Genomic DNA, 20,879 nt, shown 5'->3' with positions numbered 1-20,879 from the left:
ACACACTCCATCTGTCCTTCCATATTCTTCTTCTACTTGACACCGCACTTCACGTCAATCACCCCAACACCTCTGGTCCCTTCACCAAAATGCCGACTGAAGCACGCTCCACTCCAATACCATCGCTCTTGAAGTAATATTGTGTGCCAAAGGAAAAAGCCTTCAGCCGGCGTAGGTTCAGTATCTAAGGGTTAGGGTTAGGGTTGAATGGGGGAAATATTTTATAAGCGCTATTAAACCTCATTAAAAGTTTCAAATGATTTAGCTGTTATTTGAAGCTGAAATTGATATATTTTGAAGTGCAGTGCCTCCCTGTCCTTTGTTAGGTCCAAATGTGGACTGGCCTTTGAATTTATAGTAGTGAATTAATTTGCTCCTGAGTCTCCTCTTGGGCTTTGCTCACACTTGGAGGCCATGATCCCAATTTGGACTTTACTACAGGAGACTGCTGTTCGTTTCCTGTCTTCTGGGCATTTTTAACCGTCATGTTGTCCTTGAGTCAAGGAAGGAAGGGAGGGAGGAAGAAGGCAGGAAGGAAAGGAGGGAGGAAGGAAAGGAGGAAGAAGAAAGGGAAGGAGGGAAGTAAAGGAGGGAGGAAGGAAAGGAGGGAAGAAAGAAAGAGAGAAGGAGGGAAGGAAGGGGGGAAGGAAAGAAAAAGAGAAGGAGGGAAGGAAGGAAGGAAAGGAGGGAGGGAGGGAGAAAGGAAAGAGAGAAGGAGGGAAGGAAGAAGGAAAGAAGGAAGGAAAGGATGGAGGGAGGGAGGGAGGAAGGAAAGAGAGAAGGAGGGAAGGAAGAAGGAAAGAAGGAAGGAAGGGAGGGAGGAAAGAAGGAACAGTCAAAATGGACAGTGTCAATTTGACCCGGGAGGACGACACAAACCTAAACCCCATGGTTATTACTGTAGCCATGACGACTAACTTTAAAGATGTACTAACTTTAACCCAAACCATGATCTTTTTTTTTGTGTTTCTAAACCTGACCATACTTTAAACACAACATTGTCACATCATAAAACGTCATTATTGTTATAACAGCGATGTGTAACCAGTTTTGGAAAGCGCAGACAAATGATGTTGTTCTGCCGATTACCGCCGGAGGGGGTGCCAGATTAGAAAACGCTCCCATGTGTCGTTCTGGAGTCACGATCCGCAAACCACATATTTGATTGTTTAATTTGGAGGAGTTGAAGAGCATAACACACCAGAGTCTCTGACCGAACTGTATTTTTATGAAATCGGGTGGAGGCCTTGAAATTAGATTAAAATCTCAGATATATTGTTCTCATTCATTTTAGGCAATCAAATACGGTCATACTAAAATTATCCAAAGTCTTTTATATTAAATATAAATCAATTTATACTGCTTTGCTTTATTAATTATACATATTTTAATTGTTATATTGTTTTTGGTCTCGCCATTTGATGCGGTCTACTTGTGATTTATCTCCTTAAATAGCACCAAGCCGTCATGACTTCATCCCTCGCTTCTCTCCTTTGTTTATGTTCTCAGGGCTGTTTTTCATATTTTAGGCTCTCTTTTAACTACTGTACCTCATTGTCAGTGAGGTTTTTTTGTTTCCTGAGTGATCGGTGGAACATTACTGTGAGACTTCACTGAAAATGACACTGTACTCCGAGTTCAATGGTGTCTTTTATAGCTGCACTTCCTTAATGGCCATGACATCATCTGGCTGACTCCTGAACCCCCCCTCCTGCTCAGCTGCACACCAACACACACACACACACACACACACACACACACACACATACACCCACACACACCCACACAAAGAAAATGCCGTTCCCCAGGCCTCCATTGCCTCATTGTGTAAATGGTGGAAAAAGTGATGCGTATTAGAGCGATTTCCTCCATAATGTGCTCGTTTCACATTTATGCTTCACAGCGTCATGTTAGCTGTCCCGGCAGACTCCGCAGATAGCTGCAAGTAGAGAATGACCTGCAGAGATAATTTATGAATGAAACCAAATAGACATGCCTCAGCTACATCTGCCACAGTAGGTGACTTCCTACACTTCCCCTTTTAACACCCTCCGGAGAAGGAGCAGTGACTTGTCATCTCCAGCTGTGGGGTTGATATGAGGGTCATCTGTCATCACTTTACTCTTCTAACTTCACTTTAGGAGATATTTGCACTATTTTCTTCATCTTGGTTGTTTTTCATGGTGAATTTTCTAAAACTGCTCACAGCAACATTACTGTACAAAGACAGACTTGGATAGATATGTTACATTTTCATTGATACTTAGCCACAAAATCCTCAATGGCTGCGTTCACACTGCAGGCAAATCTGATTCAAATCTGATTTTTAGACCTGACTGTCCACACTGTTTTTAGCAAGTGTCCAAATCGGATTTGGCTCTGTTCAGACTAGGCCACATTAATGACCAATCTGACAGGTTGCCGTGGCAACGTTGTCAGAGCGGAGGCGTCATCTAGCGTGTATTGTGTGATGTCATATAATTGCGACAGAACCGAGCCATCTCCCCAAAGATTAAGAATATGGTTTGGTCCTCTGTCCATAGACTGATGTTTTCGACGTCCTCTGTTGCCTCCAGTGATATCACCTAGCAACAACAACTGGAATAAGCACGGGTCTGGTGTCGCATAGAGTGACGTAGCGTAGAGACGTAGAGAGACATCACGGACAGTCAAATCTGATATGAGGGTTTGGAGCTGTTCAGACTCAGATCTGACATCTGTCCAAATGCGATTTGAAACTTCCTCCCAAAGGTGGTTTCCATCTAGTTTGCAAAAATTGGATCTCATGTGATTTATGACTGTTCAGACTTCGTAAGAGCCATCTGGTTCCAATCTAGATTGGCTAAAAATCGGATTTTGGCTTGCAGTGTGAACGCAGCCAATGAGCATTCCTAATTACCTTTGATCAATCGATCAATTGAGCAAACCATTGGTAGATCCAGACCAGCTGCAGCCACCAATAAAATATAAAGGCACAATCCATGTATCAATACATTTGAATTATTTAGCTTTGAAAGTACCATCTTGTATGTGTAAGAAAGCTGGCGCTGCTTTTTTCTTTCTGATGCTTTACAGTCGCCAAGCACTTTATGAGGAACACCTGTGCAATCCGATGCAGTCCAACACAACAACTCTGCCATAAATTCTACTTTGATGAAGTTAGCATACATTCTCGGTTTTTGTCGACATTGTCAGCAAGGTGATAATTCTACTTTATGTGTATTACTGAGGTCGTAGTGGGGGGTGGTGTACTGATATTGAGTAATTTTTAAAGTATTCCTTATATTTTGTCACCCCTCATGCATGTTATAAGTTTAATTTAGTCTCACTTCACCTGCCATTATCACAGGGGATGGACCCATGATTTACTGACTGGTTGTACTTGGGTGGAGTAAAGATTATGTATCTGTCTTCAAGAGACAGATGCATTTCGACAGTTTTAACATTTATCAAAATGCTGGATTTCATTCCATCTCTAAAACTTTCAGGTAGTAAAATCAAAGAATTGCTCACTGTGATTTATTATCTTTCTTAAATCTCTGTAGGTCACACCAAGAAAGTGCTATTTAAAAAATAATATTTTTTTTTGCTTTTCCTACCTCTTTGAGGCCATGACAACATAAAACATGGATTTTTTTTTGTCTTATTGACCCTAAATTTTATGTTTTATAAACCTCTACAGACCTTATTTGTTCAAAACTTTCCAAAAAAACTTGTTAGAGACTCATTCTGTTCGTGTACAAGATGAAAAAATGAAACTCAAGTTCAAAAATGTCTCCAGCAGGAATCTCTTATGTCAGCAGTGATTTGTGTTATTCTTCATTTACACACTAAAGCACAACCTGTATCTATAGCAACCATAGAACAACCTGTATCTATAGCAACCATAGAACAACCTGTATCTATAGCAACCATAGGACAACCTGTATCTATAGCAATCATAGAACAACCTGTATCTATAGCAACCATAGAACAACCCGTGTCTATAGCAATCATAGAACAATCTGTATCTATAGCAACCATAGAACAACCTGTATCTATAGCAACCATAGAACAATCTGATGCTACGTCTGTGCATTACATTCCTCATACAAGTGGTAAAGATTGCCCTAAAAAGTCAAATGGGTTAAATAGATTTTGTTTTTAACCAGATATCATGACACAAAGCGACCTCTACCAAACCCTTTGTAGGTCTACAATTTCAATAGTGTGCTGTAAAGAACTGGCACCAACTGAATCAATCTAAAAGCTTTCGAAAAATTGTAGATCTTACATGCAACTGCAAAGTAAATGTGAATAACACTTATTTGGCCAAAATATGCAACACCCCCAATAGAGTCCAATAGGGATTTCATACTCTTTCCTCCTTGTTGCATTTCACGCAGCAATGATGAGGTCCAGACAATCAAATCTTATCCCCAGTTGACCCATTTCCCCCCTCCCCCCCAAAAAAGTGTCCTGACTGAGAATCAAAAACAGCACTGACACACAGCAAATCGATTTACAGCGAACTAAAGACTGACTCTTGCCAATATGGCTCCCACTGCATCTCCAGTGAGTATGACCTAATGTAGGTCACTTTCCCACATAATGACAGCAGCATGTTTGACTCACAACTGCTCATGGCCAGTGTCCTCATCAACAAACTTAACCAATGACTTTCGCATCAGGCTTTCATATTTGCATTTTAGAGATATTTTTGTGGTGATGTCACACAGCCAAATGTTTGATGAGCCGAGGGGTTGACATGTTGGGAAAATTAATTGCTTCTCATACTTTGGATGAAGGCCTGTTCATTGAATTAAGGCTCAATTGGCTGATACAAAGACAAAATCTGTATGTTTTATGTGTTTTTATTACTGAGAACCAACAAACTTGAGGCTTTGGCTTGTTTTTGTTCCATGATGCTGATACAGAGCCAAGATCATCACAAAATTCATAGGCAGCTTTTAACAGTCTATTAGATTTTTTTAAGCAGAGTGAGACCTCCAAACAAAGATTGGTTACTGCCAAAGGGACTGCTGGTAAAAACAGTTGAACCAGTACACAAATGGGAGTCTCCCCTCATAACTTGATATTTCTGTCAGTTATCTATTAAATCTATCAAAGCATAAAACCCAAATAATAAAATAATAGCTCTACTGCACACTATGGTTTAATGATAGCTGGTTTAGTCATTTTCATTCAGTTTTGGCCATTTTTCCTCTCAGCTATGAAAACATTGTTCTCATTAAAGTAATTACTGAAATCTGGGAATATCTTGACATTACTACAACAAAGCTGAGCAGGGAAAGAAACATGAGCATCGAGATGATAAGACAAAGTTTACAAAAGAAAACTATTTGATAACTTTCTAGATTCTCAGACACTGTGGTTTACTTGCACTTTGTCCATGTTTTATCATTATAAAATGATTCTGAGTCTAAGACATTTTAAAGGGGACATACGATGCACATTTCAAGCTCTTTCTTTATATTCTGGGGCTCTATTGGAATATGTTTGCATGATTTACACTTCATAAAAACTCCTTATTTATCATATACTGGCTCTTTATGCAGCTCCTCAGTTCAGCCTCTATCTGAAACAGGCCGTTTTAGCTCCTGTCCCTTTAAGCCCCCCCCCCCCCCCAAGTGATCCCACTCTGTTTTGATTGGTTACAGAGGCTGAGCAAAGTGTAAAAGTAGCATTTCACTTCTTTTTCTCATTTGTTATTCAAAATGAAAACTTCTCAAATACATCTATACATGTTTGAGCCTGAGTCCAAACAGAAACATGCAAGTTGCCATTGTTAATAATCCGTGGAATCACCTCACCAATAAAGACTTTAGGGAATAGACGGACATTTGTGAGCATGTGCAAACGATCAGTTCGAGGAGAAAGTTGAGGCAATATTGCAAACTAAGTGTTAAGAGCAGGTTTTGGACTTTCAGGGAGTATTCTTAAATACTTTTACCTCAGGTTTTGGAAGTCTGAGCATATTTAATATATCAAAAAACTTATCTTGATATCCAATTAAATAATGCATGTGTGGACTTTTATCTCCCTCTACAATGTTTAACATCTACATCTGACATCATAACAGTATATAAATGACATTTGTGCAAACGATCTGACATCAGTTCAAGGAGAAAGTTGAGGCAATATTGCAAACTACAGTAAGTGTTAAGAGCAGCTAAATCCCTGTTTTTCGACTTTCAGGGAGTATTCTTGCATACTTTTACCTCATGATTTGGAAGTCTGACCATATTTAATATAAGAAAGTTGTGTGATAGATGCAATTTGGAATAAAAAACCACATGCTGGATCAAAAAACATATCTTGATATCCAATTCAATTAAGCATGTGTGGACTTTTATCTCCCTCTACAATATTTAACATCTACATCCGACATCATAACAGTAAATAAATGACAGAAAATGAACAAAAAGTAAGCCATGTCGCCTCACAGGTCCTCTTTTTTTGGGAGGTAAAAGATGGGTGCACCTGAAATGGCAGGAACCTGTTAACTGTAATGGATGTTAATACCACATTTTTGGTTTGAATCTATTACTTTTGGCTTTCATTTTCTCTTCTACATATGTCTAGCTCACTGTTTACAACCTGTCTGATCATCTGACTGCTTGTGTTTTTTGCCTGCCAAATTTCTTTTTTCTTTTAAGCAATTTCGCCGTTTTCCCAGATCTCAGCATTTACTTTGGTGAGCGCAACCTTTAATCATAACTGATTAAAATGGCGGCCAAATCTATGAAAATAAGATCCAAGTTTAAAAAAAAAATAAATGTAATTATCCTTTTAAAAATCCCCTGACATCACGATGGAAAACTTGTTTGTGTTTTTAAACTTGCAGCCAATCAAAAGGCTGCCTGAAGATTTCCAAAGGTCTTTGTATTCCAGTTTTTTTGACAAGATTTTCTCCAGACCTCCGTAAGTATGACGCGATGGAGATCTGGTCATGCAGGATTTAAGTCTCTCTCCTTCCTCCATCTCTTCACCTCCTCCCTCTCGCGCTTTGTTTCTCTCCAGAGATTGAAATAAAGTGAAACAGCACAGCAGCTGGCTCAAACTCTACCAGATGTGCTCGGACAATAAAAAGAGTTATTGTTATCGAGTCCTGCCCACTGGAACCTAAAACTGATCATACAGGAGAAATGAACAAGCTTTCTATGACAGAGCAGACCAACACGCTTTTTCCTCTGATTTTTTTTAATCCACACTCATTACCAGTCACGTAACAAAATCTGGATCATGTAGCTGGGTGCCAAAGCGGTTAATAGAGCAGCCAAGATTAAGTTAACTATATAAGTTCACATTAATGTCTTGATATATCATAGCACATAATTTTAAGTGCTTTCTATTGGCTTCCATACATAATTAGAACTAATGGCTTGGCCCCTTTGCTCCTATTAAGTTAAATCTTAATGCGACAGCCTGTAGTTATATTTTAAACAATATAAAGCCAAAGTCATGACATCACATCCAGGCTAGCCTCTGTTTCGCCAGCTTCTGTATTTCACATTTAAGTGTTTTAACAATTAGATCTCTGTAGACCTCCACTGTTGTCCAATAACTATAAAAAACACCCACATTGCTACACAGGGGTGACTTGTTCCTTCGTCCCTGAAGAGTGTGGTTACTTTAGTTGGTTTGGAAACGGCAATAAGATTGTAACTTTGTACTGGAGTTCTTTTGAGAAATTGAAATAATATAGTACAAAGTCAAGAGATAGTGATATATGTAGCATGGTAAGCTAGCGAAGTTCTTTAAACAGGGCCGCAACCTCTCGAACTCGGCTGAAATTTACATTCTTATTTCTGTTTTTACTCTTCGGATCAGTTTCTAAACTACCCTAACATCCATCTTCAGGAGTAAAGGAACACCAAGTGCAGTGGTGTGGCTCACTGATGGGTTTTTAATAGCTTTTGGACAACGACGGAGGTCGACGTCATAGAGGAATGAGATAAATCAGACTTTGGATACATGAACAATACTTAATACTTAATACTTAAAATAACAGGTAGTTTAAATTCTTTGTTGGTTTGGCTCTGCACATGAGATTCATCACAATAAGAAAAAACATTTAAAAAATCACCAGACGAATCCTTTAACTGGTTCCTGCGAGGTTCTTAAATGAAACCCCGGGTGTTACTGGATGTGGGAGTGTGTGCTGACACCCTGTTGGTGTTCATGCTGGCTGCAGGGTGACAGCCCAGCGGAGCCAGGAGGATGCAGAGGAGGTGGAGCGGGAGCGAAGGAGGAGAGCCAGGGAGAACCAGAGAGGAGAGGGGAGCCCCTCCCGTCCAGAGCCCCCCCAAAACAACAACAACCTCGCTCACAACGCAGAGTGAGTACATAAAATATCACACCAGCTCATGTTATACCATATTTTGGGACTGATAGGTTTTGAGTCCTGTGCTTTGAATTTAGATGTACAACTGACGGTGCTGTTTAAAGCTGCAGTCTCTTATCACCTGCAGTGCTGATTACAGGGGAATATACTGGTGCTTGTTCAGTGATGCTGCAGGTGAATGAGCTGAGACATCTGCTGTACTATAAGTTTCTGGTTGATTAGTCAGAGATGTGATGTCAGAGCAGCTCTTGCAATGGAAAATACCCTCATCACGTGAGAGTGTGCACGGCTGAGCAGGCTCATTTACAGCACAGTGAGGTCTGACAGAAAAAATAAAGATCTTTCGTATAGTTAACATCATGCTAGTCAGATCTTCATAGCTCATATAAGAAAAATAAGACAATCAGACCCGAGCCCAGGTGCTACAACTGTGCAGGTGTCTTGGTGTAAGGGATTGCAGGTGGTGTCAAATCAAAGGCCATGACCCCACAGATTCCCACTGATTCATTGTTGCTGAAACCAGCTAAATAAAACAAAAAACCTGTCACTGCTAAAATAACAGTACACACACTAACTTTACCTTAGGCTTAGTGTTCAAGGTAGAGAGGATCTACTATATGTGATGCAGCTATTAACAATTGTATGAAAATAATTAAACCTACTAAAACCTAACTCTCCATTCCTAAGGAGTTAATCAAGTGCTTCATGAGTTAATATATGCAAATACACAAATTTCACACACTGAAATCAAAGGTAGCATAAGCAGAGAGGCACAGAGACTAACTGCTTAGATGATGGAGCAAACAGGCTTGTGATCGGTAGCTGGAACCAGTGATGAGAAAAGAGAGATCCATCCAAACACAGGGAATACCACAGCACCTAAGGGCTATAAGATATACGTTTTGTCATCTACAATACTGAGTAACTAACACATTTTCTGCCCTTTATGTGCTTAATTGCAAGATTAAATACCTAGCAACAGAGCCTAGAGCTTCACAGGAAGCTTAGTACCACTTACTGTACATCTACACATTTGTCTTGTATTAAGTGTTGATGAATTAGTCACTTTTTAGCCTCCATATTACATATTTCTTAGTAGTGTTGTTCACTCTGTTGGGGTTCAGTCTGCTGATCTCAGCTGACCTGACACAGGAGGCAGCAGCGCCTGTTTGTTTGTGGTTTCCATGGGTACCGTCTCTGTTTCCATGGAGCCTGAAGCTACAGGTCCCATCTGCCACCTGCTACCTGCCACCTGGCTTAATATCGTGACCTGTTAGAAACCCGTGAGTGACATTGTTAGTCACCTGGTCACCTGGCAGGGAAACAGATGCAGATAAACTTTCACTCCCTGTGGTTTAATATTTAATATTCGGATCCAGCTGTTGTTTCAAACATAAAAAAATGTCGGCAACAGAGGAGTAAACATGTCTCAAAAACAGTAGTTACAACACAAGTTTGGTTTAAACAGAATACAAGCTTTCAAAATACGTCACATACAAAATATGACCACATTATGTTATGACACACCACTATTAAGAATACAGGTGCTTTATACAATTGACAATTTTAAAGCAGCTATAATTTATACATGTTTTATAATGTAGGAAATAACAGAGCATAATGTGAGAGACGTTGCTCATTATAACCTCCTCTTGGGTTTCACTGTCAGGCTGCAACTTTACGGTTTTGGGGCATTCACTCACAGCGACCTCATAGCATCATTTTCAGTAAATAGACACAGTTAGCCGAAGACTAGCTGGTGAACATAATGGAGCATTTAGCTGCTAAAGAGCCAGATATTTCCCTCGGGAGTTGGCAGTGAGAAAAACCAGAGCTAAATGTTGGACTTAAATTCACCAGGTGGACAGACACACGACTCCAAATGAATAATAATGTTGTTTTGTAACTTGCTTGATGTGGAAATAAACAACTGTTTGCTAACAAGTTCAACATTTCGCCTTAAAAATGAACCATTTGTTCGTGCTTAGGTCACAACCAATTTCTGCAGCCCTTGATTAGACAAAAAAAAAATCAGCTAATGCAACTTTAAAGAGAATATGTCAGGATTAAAACAAAATAAAGTATTAATCTTTTAAAAAAACTATTGATGATCTGTAGTCAGAAAGCATACTGATGCACTCGACATATGGTTTACATTTCCTCCCATGTGTCATGCAGCAGAAGAGCGCGGCAGCTTACATGCTTATTTCTTGGAGTGTTTTATGTTGTCTGCTGAGGGGATTCAAACATTCAGCTGAAGGCTTCGTCCAGGCTCAAGGAAAAAAAGGACTTTGGTCTTACTAATGCAAACCAGAAAACACATTTCATCAATTGTCTAAGCCATTGACATGATGATCGTTCTACATCTGCATGTCTTCATAATAAAACTTGTAGTCAGAGCTTTTTATAAAGTAAAAACGGCAACACAGCAGTCCTCTGTTAAAAGTTATATCCTGCATGCAAAACTGTACATATACACTTTATAGGAGTAGAAGCATTAAAATATACTTAAACTATTAAAAGTAAAACTCATTATGTAGAAAACAGTTGTTATTTTATTGTATTAAAATGACGTCTGCATTAATATTTGCATCCCTAATGTTGAAGCTTGTAAAGCTGGTGCTAATTTTAATTATGTTTTACGGTAATACTGCTGGGTAGCTTCAGAATTGGTCCCTAGGGATTTATAATTATTTGGTTTTTTATAAGTCAATCTGAATCTGCCTAAGAAATGTAGTAAAATGAACATTATTTGCTTCTGAATTGTTTATTTTGGAATATAAAGTATAAAGTAGCAGAAAATGGAAATACTCAAGTTCAAGTGTCTAAAAATGGAGTAAATGTACTGAGTTACTTTCCGCTACTGGTTCTCAGGTCAGACGAGGAGCTGAAGCCCAGCTGCTGCCTGGTTCTGGATGAAGACGAGGGTTTCAGCGACTGGAGCCACAGGTTGGAGAACCGTAACGACCCAGAGGCGCAGGATGACGGCAGGACCAGACAGCAGAGACCTTCGACACTACAGTGGAAACCAGACAAAGAGGAGAAACAGCAGGAGGATAAAAAAGAGGAGCAAGGATGGGAGCCAGAACGAAGCAGTCGATCCCAGGGAGCTTCATCAAGACCTCCAGAGAAGGTACGCTGCCTGAGTGATCAATCAATCAATCAATCAATTAATCAATACTGGGGCTTTCAGATGGGATTTGAAGCAATTTAATACATTCTGCTACATTCCTACTTTGCTGTTGGTTCATTTCAGTTGTCCTGCAAGAAAAAGGAAGCGAGGACGTCATACAGCTCGTCAGTCTTCATGCCGCAGGACACCAGACTGCAGCACGCCAGCGGCCAACCAGCAGACAGGACTTCATACCTGGCAGCAGGGACGATGAAGCCACGGTGTGTCCTCCACTCAATATCTGGAATCAGCTCCTTCTTTTATATGCAATATCTTCTCATGAACCCGACCTGTACCACTTTACTTCAATTCCCCCTGTTCAACATTTATAAACAGCATATATTAATACATGTACAGTTGTGTAGTATGTAGTTATAAGCAGATAAGGATATCCATAGTGTTTATTAATGCATAGTATTTGTGACATATTTTATATTGCAACTATGTTTTTTCTATGTTGTCATTCATTATTTGTTAATATACCAACATCCAATGATGGATGTGCACAGGAGACAAGTGTCTGAAGAAGAGCATTGAGCTCGAAACGTCACTTGTGGTATCTTATTAAATCTACCTGCATTGGGAGCTGCAGTGTGTGGAATTTTTTTTTCTTGCTTTTACAGTTTTTATTTGGTCCAGCACTTGCTTTCTTACTCTGGGTGTACGTGTCTACCACAGATTTTTTTGGGAGCATCAAAAAAAATCTGTGGTAGACATTCACACCCAGATGCAAGGCAAAACAAAGCTTTGCCCTACATCATTTGCATCACATTTGACCAATGGACTCACTATGAAGAATTAAAACGGACCAAAAACCATGAAAATCATCCTTAAATTTCAACATTGAAAAAGAAATTAAGGCATTTTAAAGTATAACTTAAGGGATGATTTTCATGGCACACCCCCATTTTTGTGCACAGGCCTATAAATAATCTACCCAAAATTAAAAGGTTACTGTTCTTCAACCCTTTTGATTACAATCATAACACTGGTCTGATTTGAAAGACACCTCTTTAAATTTTACTACCAACAAGTCAGAGTGAGTATAAGTGATCCTGAACCAAAGTTAGAAACTGAAGTGTCTCACGGGTGGAACAGGTTAAGAGGTTTTTACCCATTAAAAATCCTTAAACCATTGAAAAATACCTTAATTATTTCAATCTATTAATTTATCCATTAACTATCCACTTAAAAGCCAATAAAAATACTTAATTTCCATTGTTATAAAAAAATTACTCTGACTGTGTATGTAGTCATGGTGCATTTAAAATTCAAATTCAATTTTGATATCTCGTCCACAGTGGGGGCGCCTGCCAGTTGGATGGAGCGGTGAAGCAGGAGGTGCAGAAGGTGCAGCAGGAGGAGGTGCAGGCAGCTTTGCAGAGGGAGTGGGGGGCAGCAGAAACCATGCAGAGCCCCGCTGATGAAGATGACCAGGAGGAAGAAGAGCTGAGATTCACACATGACGAAAAGGAAGACCTTCATCTGGAGGCAGAGGAGAGACAAACAGTGGAGGAAGATGTGCAGAGGATGCTAGATGAGGTCAGTTTTACAATACTCTTACTAATGCTATCACTACTTATTACTACTGCCAATACTAGTATTACCTTATTATTACTGGTGCAGAGAACTAAGGATGGTCATCAATTGGTGACTCTTTCTGACCACCTACTAGTTCTCCAGAGGATGATTCCAGTTGAACCCTCCTGTTGTCCTCGAGTCAAGGAAGGAAGGGAGGAAGGGAAGGAGGAAAGGGAGGGAGGGGGGGGGGGAGGAAGGAAGGGAAGGCGGAAGGAAGGGAGGAAGATGGAAGGAAGGAAGGAAGAGAGGGAGGAAGGAAGGAAAGGAAGGAAGGGAAGGAAGGAAGGGAAGGAGGGAGGAAGGAAGGGAGGACAAAGGAAGGAAGAGAAGGAGGAAGGAGGGGAGGAAGATGGAAGGAAAGGAGGGAAGGAAGGAACAGGGAACAGTCAAAACAGACAGGTCAATTTGTCCCGGGAGGACGACAGGAAGGTTAAAGATATCTTCAAATCTCATTAACGCAGCATTTCAGACACTTATTAGAGATCCTAACAGCTCATTGAAAAACACGATTGACTTAGTATTTAAAGAGAGGAGTTGAAGCTTTTTGAGCCAGCATCAATCACCGCCGCATTTTTAAAGCACTTCCACATTGGCTTCAGCCCTCAATAGTGGTAGTTGCTACTTTGGGTCAAACTTTCCAGCTGACCAACACTTTTATCTCAAGATATGTTGAAATCTATATTTTCCTGATTTTCCTGGTCCATGGAGAGGTGAATCTTACTCATCATGTCGACCACCTGACCTTTCCTCTGGCATCACAATCAACATCACAATTTCCATTTATGCAAAAATCCATAGCAACCTCTTTGTTCATCCTTAGTTTTAAAGATGTGTTAAAACTTATCTAATGTTGTACATCAGGGGTGTCAAACATGCGGCCCGTGGGCCAGAATCGGCCCGCCGAGGGGTCCAGACCGGCCCACTTTCCTTCCTTTCTTCCTTACATCCTTCCATCGGTCCTCCCTTCCTTCCATCTGTCCTTCCTTCCTTCCTGTCTTCTTTTCCTTCCCTTCTTCCCTCCTTCCTTCCTGTCTTCTTTTCCTTCCCTTCTTCCCTCCTTCCTTCCATCTTTTTAATGGTCCTTCCTTCCTTCCTTCCTTCCTTCCTGTCTTCTTTTCCTTCCTTCCTTCCTTCTGTCCTTCCTTCCTCTCTTTCTTTCTTTTTTCCTTCCCTTCTTCCTTCCTTCCTTCCTTCCATCTTTTTAATGGTCCGGCCCACATGAGATCAAATTGGACTGTATATGGCCCTTGAATGAAAACTACTTTGACACCTCTGTTGTACATGTTTTCATTTCTTCAGTACAGCTGTTCTACAGATTAACTCCCTTCGCTGTGATTCACTGAAGTTTAGCATTTTTTCCTCACTCCTTATTTTTTGAACATCGATATTCCTCTGAGATCATGTTTACCTTCCCTCATTTCCCTCAAACTACTCCTGGATGCTGTTTGGTAGCTGTTAGTTTTTAACTCTGTATATGATTTGAATAGTTTATTATTTATTTTACCAGATCCTTAAACTTTGGTGCTTTTAATTTGATGAAGAGTAGGTTGGTTGGTTCTTTATGAAGGAACACCTCAGGGTCTATAGTGATGGTTGATTTAGAGCAGGGGTGTCAAACATGCGGCCCATGGGCCAGAACCAGCCCACTGAGGGGTACTAGCTTGCCCTTTTCCTTCCTGTGTTCTTTTCCTTCCTTCCATCTGTCCTTCCTACCTTCCTTTTTTCCTTTCTTCATTCCTTTGTTTCTTTCTTCCTTCCATCTGTCCTTACTCCCTACCTTCCATTTTTTCCTTTCTTTGTTCCTTCCTTCCTTCCATCTGTCCTTCCTTCCTTTCTTCCCTCTGTTTTTCCTTCTTTCCTTCCTCCCTTCTGTCTGTCCTTCCTTCACTATCTGTCTTTCCTACCTTTCTTCCCTCCTTCCTTTTGTCTCTTTCCTTCTTTCCTTCCTTCCTTCCTTCCTTCCTTCCCTCCTTCCTTCCTGCCTTCAATCTTTTTAATGATCCGGCCCACATCAGATCAAATTGGTCTGTATGTGGCCCTTGAATAAAAATGAGTTTGACACCTCTGGTCTATAATGATGGTTGATTTAAAAGATATTTGACTCTATTCTCTATAATATTGAAGTCAACATTGAAAATTTTAACTTTAATCTAATTTATATATGTATATTATAATAAAATGTCTATTAAACTGACCGAGGACGTTCATGCTCCTCATAAGATTAACCCTCAGGTCGAATCGTCTATATCACATATTGGGTAGACTAGATATTTCTTGACGCTTTACAGACTTCTCAAGCAGATAACAGCAGATTTTTTTCAAACTGATGACCACCACGTGTCACCATTAGGGAAAACCTTTTACTACATTTTACCCCCTCGCTGAATCTCTAAAACAGATGTTGTTAGTCTTGTCCAACTCTTAAACACTGTGGAATGTTATAGACGTTTTTTCTTTTTACAGATTCATTTACTTTCATTCTTGTTACTCAATACTTCTACTACTAACACTTAGTAGCGCACTCACTGACATAAGTCCAAACATGCTCTTGTTTTTCCTAGTGTTTCATAAAAAAGATTTAATCAGACACATGTACGCTTATTAGAGAACATGCAGTTTGCAGGATTTGGCTCAGAGTCAAAAGCCGTAAAGGATAGAAAGAATGCCGCTTTTGGCTCTCAATGTGGACAAATGAGGCGTGCAGCTTGACGAAAAGAAGCCATGACGTAATATGTTTCAACAAATTCCAACTTTTAGCACCAACTGTTGTGCCAGTTGTTCATTAAATTTTTTTTTACACAGTAACGGAAAGCAGCGTGAACACATTTTTAAATATATAGGGAAATGATAGTGAAAGAGCAGATACTGAGGTCCATATGGTGCACTGGAAATCTGAAGACCTCTCATAACCACTAAAGCAGAATCAGGAAAAGAAGAAACCTGCTTATCAAAATAGAGGAATTATACTGTTTTTTGATGTTTGTGTTGTCCCAGAGATCAATGGAGGACAGAGACTGGAGGAGTGAGGAGATCAACAGGGAGTCTGCAGCTTCTGTTTGCAGCAGCGGGAAAGGAGAGGAGCAGTTGAACTGTTACGGTCCCATGAGCCCGACATTCAAGGTACCTGCACGTAACACACATGTTCTGTTCATAAAATAAAGTATTCCAGATTACAGATAGCATGAACATATGCTATACATTTAACTTTTCCACATTAAATATGGAAACCAACCCTGCTGTTGACAGTCGGCAGCCTCTCTCTGTCACACTAGTTGTATTGTTAGTGTTTTTTTTTGTTTTTGTTTGATTTTGTTTTTCAAAATAAAAGTAAAATATCCCCATAAAGCAATTCAAATCAGACCATTTCGCAGCAGCATTGGATAATAAAATATAATAAACCAGATTTTTTTCTCAGCTGATAAAAATTCTCTGTCTTAATGCAGCTCTGCTTGTGCCAAAAATTGAAGTGCTGAGAGTCTGAATTGTTGGTCAGTAATGATATATGTTAGAGTATTATGTTTTCTTTAACCCTCCTGTCGTCCTCCCAGGTCAAATTGACCCCATCTCTCTTTTGACTGTTCCTTCTTTCCTTCCTTCTTCCCTCTTTCTTGAATTTTTCCTTCCTTCTTCCCATACATCCTTCTTTCTTTGCTCCCTCCTCCTTTTATCCTTCCTTCCTCCTTTCCTTCCTCCCTCCCTCCTTACTTCTTTCTTTCCTTCCTTCCCTCCTCCTTTCCTTCCTTCCTTCCTTCCTTTCTTCCTTCCTTCTCTACTTCCTCTTTTTCTCCTTACTCCTTTCCTGTCCTTCCTCCTGTCCTTCCTTCTGTCCTTCCTTGACCTGAGGACAACAGGAGGGTTAAAGCTATAGCAATTAAAATTAAAATTTTGGAAACTAATATAGTTACTAACCCCTGTAATGCTCCATTACTTAAATATTTTTGACTTATTGACCGTAGGATTCAGCAGACAAACTGGTGTGGAGCGGTACAGAGAGAGAAAAAATAAAATATAGTATTCCAGATACAAATAGCATGAACATATGCTATACATTTAACTTTTCAACATTTATATATGGTAACCAAACCTGGTGTAGACAGTCGGCAGCCTCTCTCTGTCACACTAGTTGTATTGTGATAGTGCGAAACTGTCGGATGAATCAAATCAGAAGTTCTGTCTTAATACATGTTTTAATACGAGCTAGGTTCAAGTCTGCATGCCTGAGACACTGACAAAGATCCACTCCAGGACACAGGGGTCTTATAAAGTCACAGAGAGGGTCAAATATCTTTAGTAGACAGTTTGAGCAGAATGTGATATCCTTTGTGAGGCACCTCAAGTTATTCCTGTTATACTATTATCAATCATTCTTTGACATGTTTTGTTCAGACTTTATGGTGCCCTGCTGAGTATGGTATGGTACTTTAAGAGAAAATACATACTGACATATTATTAATGCTTTTGTTTCTCAAAATAAAAACGAAAATATCCCCCCATAAAGCATCAGTTGTAAACTCTTCCAAATTGAGGCATTTTTGCAGCAGCATTGGATTATAAAATATAATAATCCAGATTTTTTCTTAATGCAGCTCCTCTTGTGCCAACATTTGAAGTGCTGAGAGTCTGAATTGTTGGTCAGTAATGATATATGTTACAGTATTATGTTTTCTTTAAAGCTATAGCGATTAAAATTTGAAATTTTGGAAATTAATTTAGTTACTAACCCCTGTAATTGACTGTATTATTGACTGTAGGATTCAGTTTGGTCTCAGCAGACAAACTGGTGTGGAGCATTAGTTCGATGCAGCGGTAAAGAGAGAGAAAAGAAAAGAAAAGAGAAAATAAAATGTATCTGTACTGATCCCTCTTGGGAGAAAGTCAAATGGACACAACAGTACAGTGGAATAAAGTAGCAGCATGAGAGTGAAAGTGATTCAAAAATAAATACAATACAATACAATAAATACGACAAAAACAGGATAAAATAAAATACTATAAACAGTAAAATGGAAATAAATAAATGTGCGTTGGAGGTGGTCAGCGTCTGTAATGTGCATCCTGGCAATGAGAAATTCAACTCTCAGACTCCATTCAAGAATTAGTTTGCTTTGTTCGGAGTTCAAGGGTGTCTGAATTGCAGTGTGCAGTCACGTAAGCTAACGTTAAACGTGCATGTGATTCTCCGTAGACTCCTCCAAAACCTCCGGAGGTTTGGACTGCTGACTGCTTGTTAAACCAGTAATATATATTTGTCTTTTTCTACCCACGAAATACAGAATATGTAACATGTGTGGTGGCTTTGGAGTTCCTCAAAGGCACGAGTCAATTTTTTTATTTTATTTATGTAGCCCAGTATCCCAAAATCATAAATTTCCCTCGCAGGGCTTTAAAGAAACTCTAAGAAAGTAATGTAATGGAAAAAACCTTCAGTTTAAGCTTTAAGCCAGCTGAAACTTCAGGGATTCCACAATATTTATATCTCAAAATATGTAAAAGAGCTTCAAGAAGTAAAAAAATAAAAATAAAAAAAAGACCCTCAGTCAGGCAGAGTTCAATGCAATGATAGATTTACTGTGCAATAAAGAATACACAAGTAAACCAGGAGTCCAAGGAACTCTGGGATTTTCCACAATTATATCCCAATCTTTTCCCTCCACGTCATAAGTGTTGAAATGTATCGGCAGTGCTCCAAACATGAGTGGTTTTTATATGTTAATTACCATATTACCATTATATCCTTTATATCTGGGTCTGATTAGGAAATACAAATAAAAACAAAACACAGCACATGGGCTTAACCCTCCTGTCGTCCTCAAGTCCAGGAAGTTAGGAAGAAGGAGAACGGAAGGGAGGAAGGAGGGAAGGAAAGAAGAACGGAGGGAAGGAAGGGAGGAAGGAAGGGAGGGAGGAAGGAAGGGAGAGAAGGAAGGAAGGAAGAAGGGAGGGAGGGAGGGAGGGAAGAAAGGAAAGAGAGAAGGAGGTAGGGAGGAAAGAAGGAAGGATGGAAGGACAGAAGAAAGGAAGGAAGGAGGGAAGGAAAGAAGAACAGAAGGAAGGGAGGGAGGAAAGAAGGACAGAAGAAAGGAAGGAAGGAGGGAAGGAAAGAAGAACAAAAGGAAGGGAGGAAGGAAAGGAGGGAGGAGGGAGAAAGAAGGAAGGACAGGAGGAAGAAAGGAAGGAAAGGAGGAAGGAAAGAAGAAAGGAGGGAGTGAAGGAAGGAAGGAAGGAGAGAGGGAGGGAAGGAAGGAAAGAGAGAAGGAGGGAGGGGGGGAGAAGGAAGGAAGGAAGCAAGGGAAGAAAGAAAGAAAGAAAGAAGGAAGGAAGCAAGGGAAGAAAGAAAGAAAGAAAGGAGGAACAGTCAAAACAGATGGGGTCAATTTGACCTGGGAGGACGACACATGGCCTTTAATTGAATCTCAAACTTTATTAATTTACGATGACCTCATATTAAATCTGTACCTGGTACGAGCTTCTCCTCCTTCATGCTGCAGCTTCTTGATATTTATAATAATCTGATTACACAGCGCGCAAAGAATCCCTCGATGGCATGTTGCTTATATTATAATCCAAACCTTATCATAGTGAAACTGGCTCCATCGCCTTTTGGAAATCCCCGAAGATTTCCAACAGTAACTAATTACCAGATAAAACAGAGGATGACAAATTTAAGTTCAATAGAGTTTTGGAAAGAATTCAGATATTTGGAGATTTTGGAGAATGTGGACGTTTTTGTGTTTGTGACTAAACATCATAAATAAGGCTGCAGCTAACAACTGTTTTCATTATTGAGTGATCTGTTGACTGTTTTCTCCGTTAATCGATTCGTTCTTCGGTTCACAAAATGTCAGAAAATGGTGAAAAACATTGTTTACGATGTCAAATAACTTGTTTTGTCCCGATCGACGTTCCACAACTCAAACATATTCAGAAAATAGTCACATATGATAAGCTTCCTGTCGTCCTCCCGGGTCAAATTGATCCCATCTGTTTTGACTGTTCCTTCTTTCCTTCCTTCCTTCTTTCCTCGTTCTTTAATTTTCCCTCCTTCTTCCCCTCCTCCCCTCTTTCTTTGCTCCCTCCTCCTTCCATCCTTCCTCCCTCCCTCCTTACTCCTTTCTTTCCTTCCTTCCTTCCTTCCATCCTTCCTTCCTTCCTTTCCTCCCCCCTTTCCTTCCTCCCTTCCTTCTCTCCTAAATTCCTGCCTGTTTTCGTCCTTACTCCTTTCCTTCCTTCCTTCCTTCCTTCATTCCTTCCTTTCCTTCCTCCTTTACTTCCTCCTTTCCTTCTCTCCTAAATTCCTTCCTCTTTTCGTCCTTACTCCTTTCCTTCCTTCCTTCCTCCATTCCTTCTATCCTAAATTCCTTCCTCTTTTCATCCTTACTCCTTTCCTTAGTTCCTTCCTTCCTTCCTCCTTCCCTCCCTCCTTACTCCTTCCTCCTTTCCTTCCTTCCTTCCTTGACCTGAGGACAACAGGAGGGTTAAAAAATTATTAACTGATTATCATAAAAATGAGGCGATTCCTTTAACAGTTGACTAATTGATGATTCGACTAGTCGTTGCAGCTCTAACCACAAACCAACATTTCCCACAGATCCTGTTCAAATACATTTTACCACTTATTCAGGTTTCTGGAAGAACAGCTTTCTTTCTCCCCAGGTTTCTTTCAACTATGCAAATGTGCAGATTTTGAGTTTGAGTTGGATCCGCTGTAGATCTGCTTCAGAGGCTGAAAAGTCACATGACAATTTGTTGATGATAAAATGATTTAGTGTTGTGTTGTAT

The 20,879-nt window shown here is 39.9% G+C and overlaps 1 protein-coding gene across 1 annotated transcript in view; it reads left to right on the top strand.

Annotated features, from left to right (window-relative positions):
- The window catches only part of LOC128355319 (non-muscle caldesmon-like), a 46,711-nt gene that overhangs the window by 2,721 nt on the left and 23,111 nt on the right, over positions 1–20,879 (top strand). The window contains exons 2-6 of the mRNA XM_053315568.1: positions 8,198–8,341; positions 11,222–11,480; positions 11,604–11,740; positions 12,821–13,061; positions 16,095–16,220. Coding sequence (XP_053171543.1) covers positions 8,198–8,341; positions 11,222–11,480; positions 11,604–11,740; positions 12,821–13,061; positions 16,095–16,220 — 907 coding nt within the window. The remainder of the gene's footprint in view (positions 1–8,197; positions 8,342–11,221; positions 11,481–11,603; positions 11,741–12,820; positions 13,062–16,094; positions 16,221–20,879) is intronic.

Source organism: Scomber japonicus, chromosome 1 (genome assembly GCF_027409825.1).
Source record: "Scomber japonicus isolate fScoJap1 chromosome 1, fScoJap1.pri, whole genome shotgun sequence".
Classification (NCBI taxonomy): domain Eukaryota; kingdom Metazoa; phylum Chordata; class Actinopteri; order Scombriformes; family Scombridae; genus Scomber; species Scomber japonicus.
The sequence above is the reverse complement of the archived record's forward strand: the minus strand, read 5'-3'. Positions and strand labels throughout refer to the sequence as shown.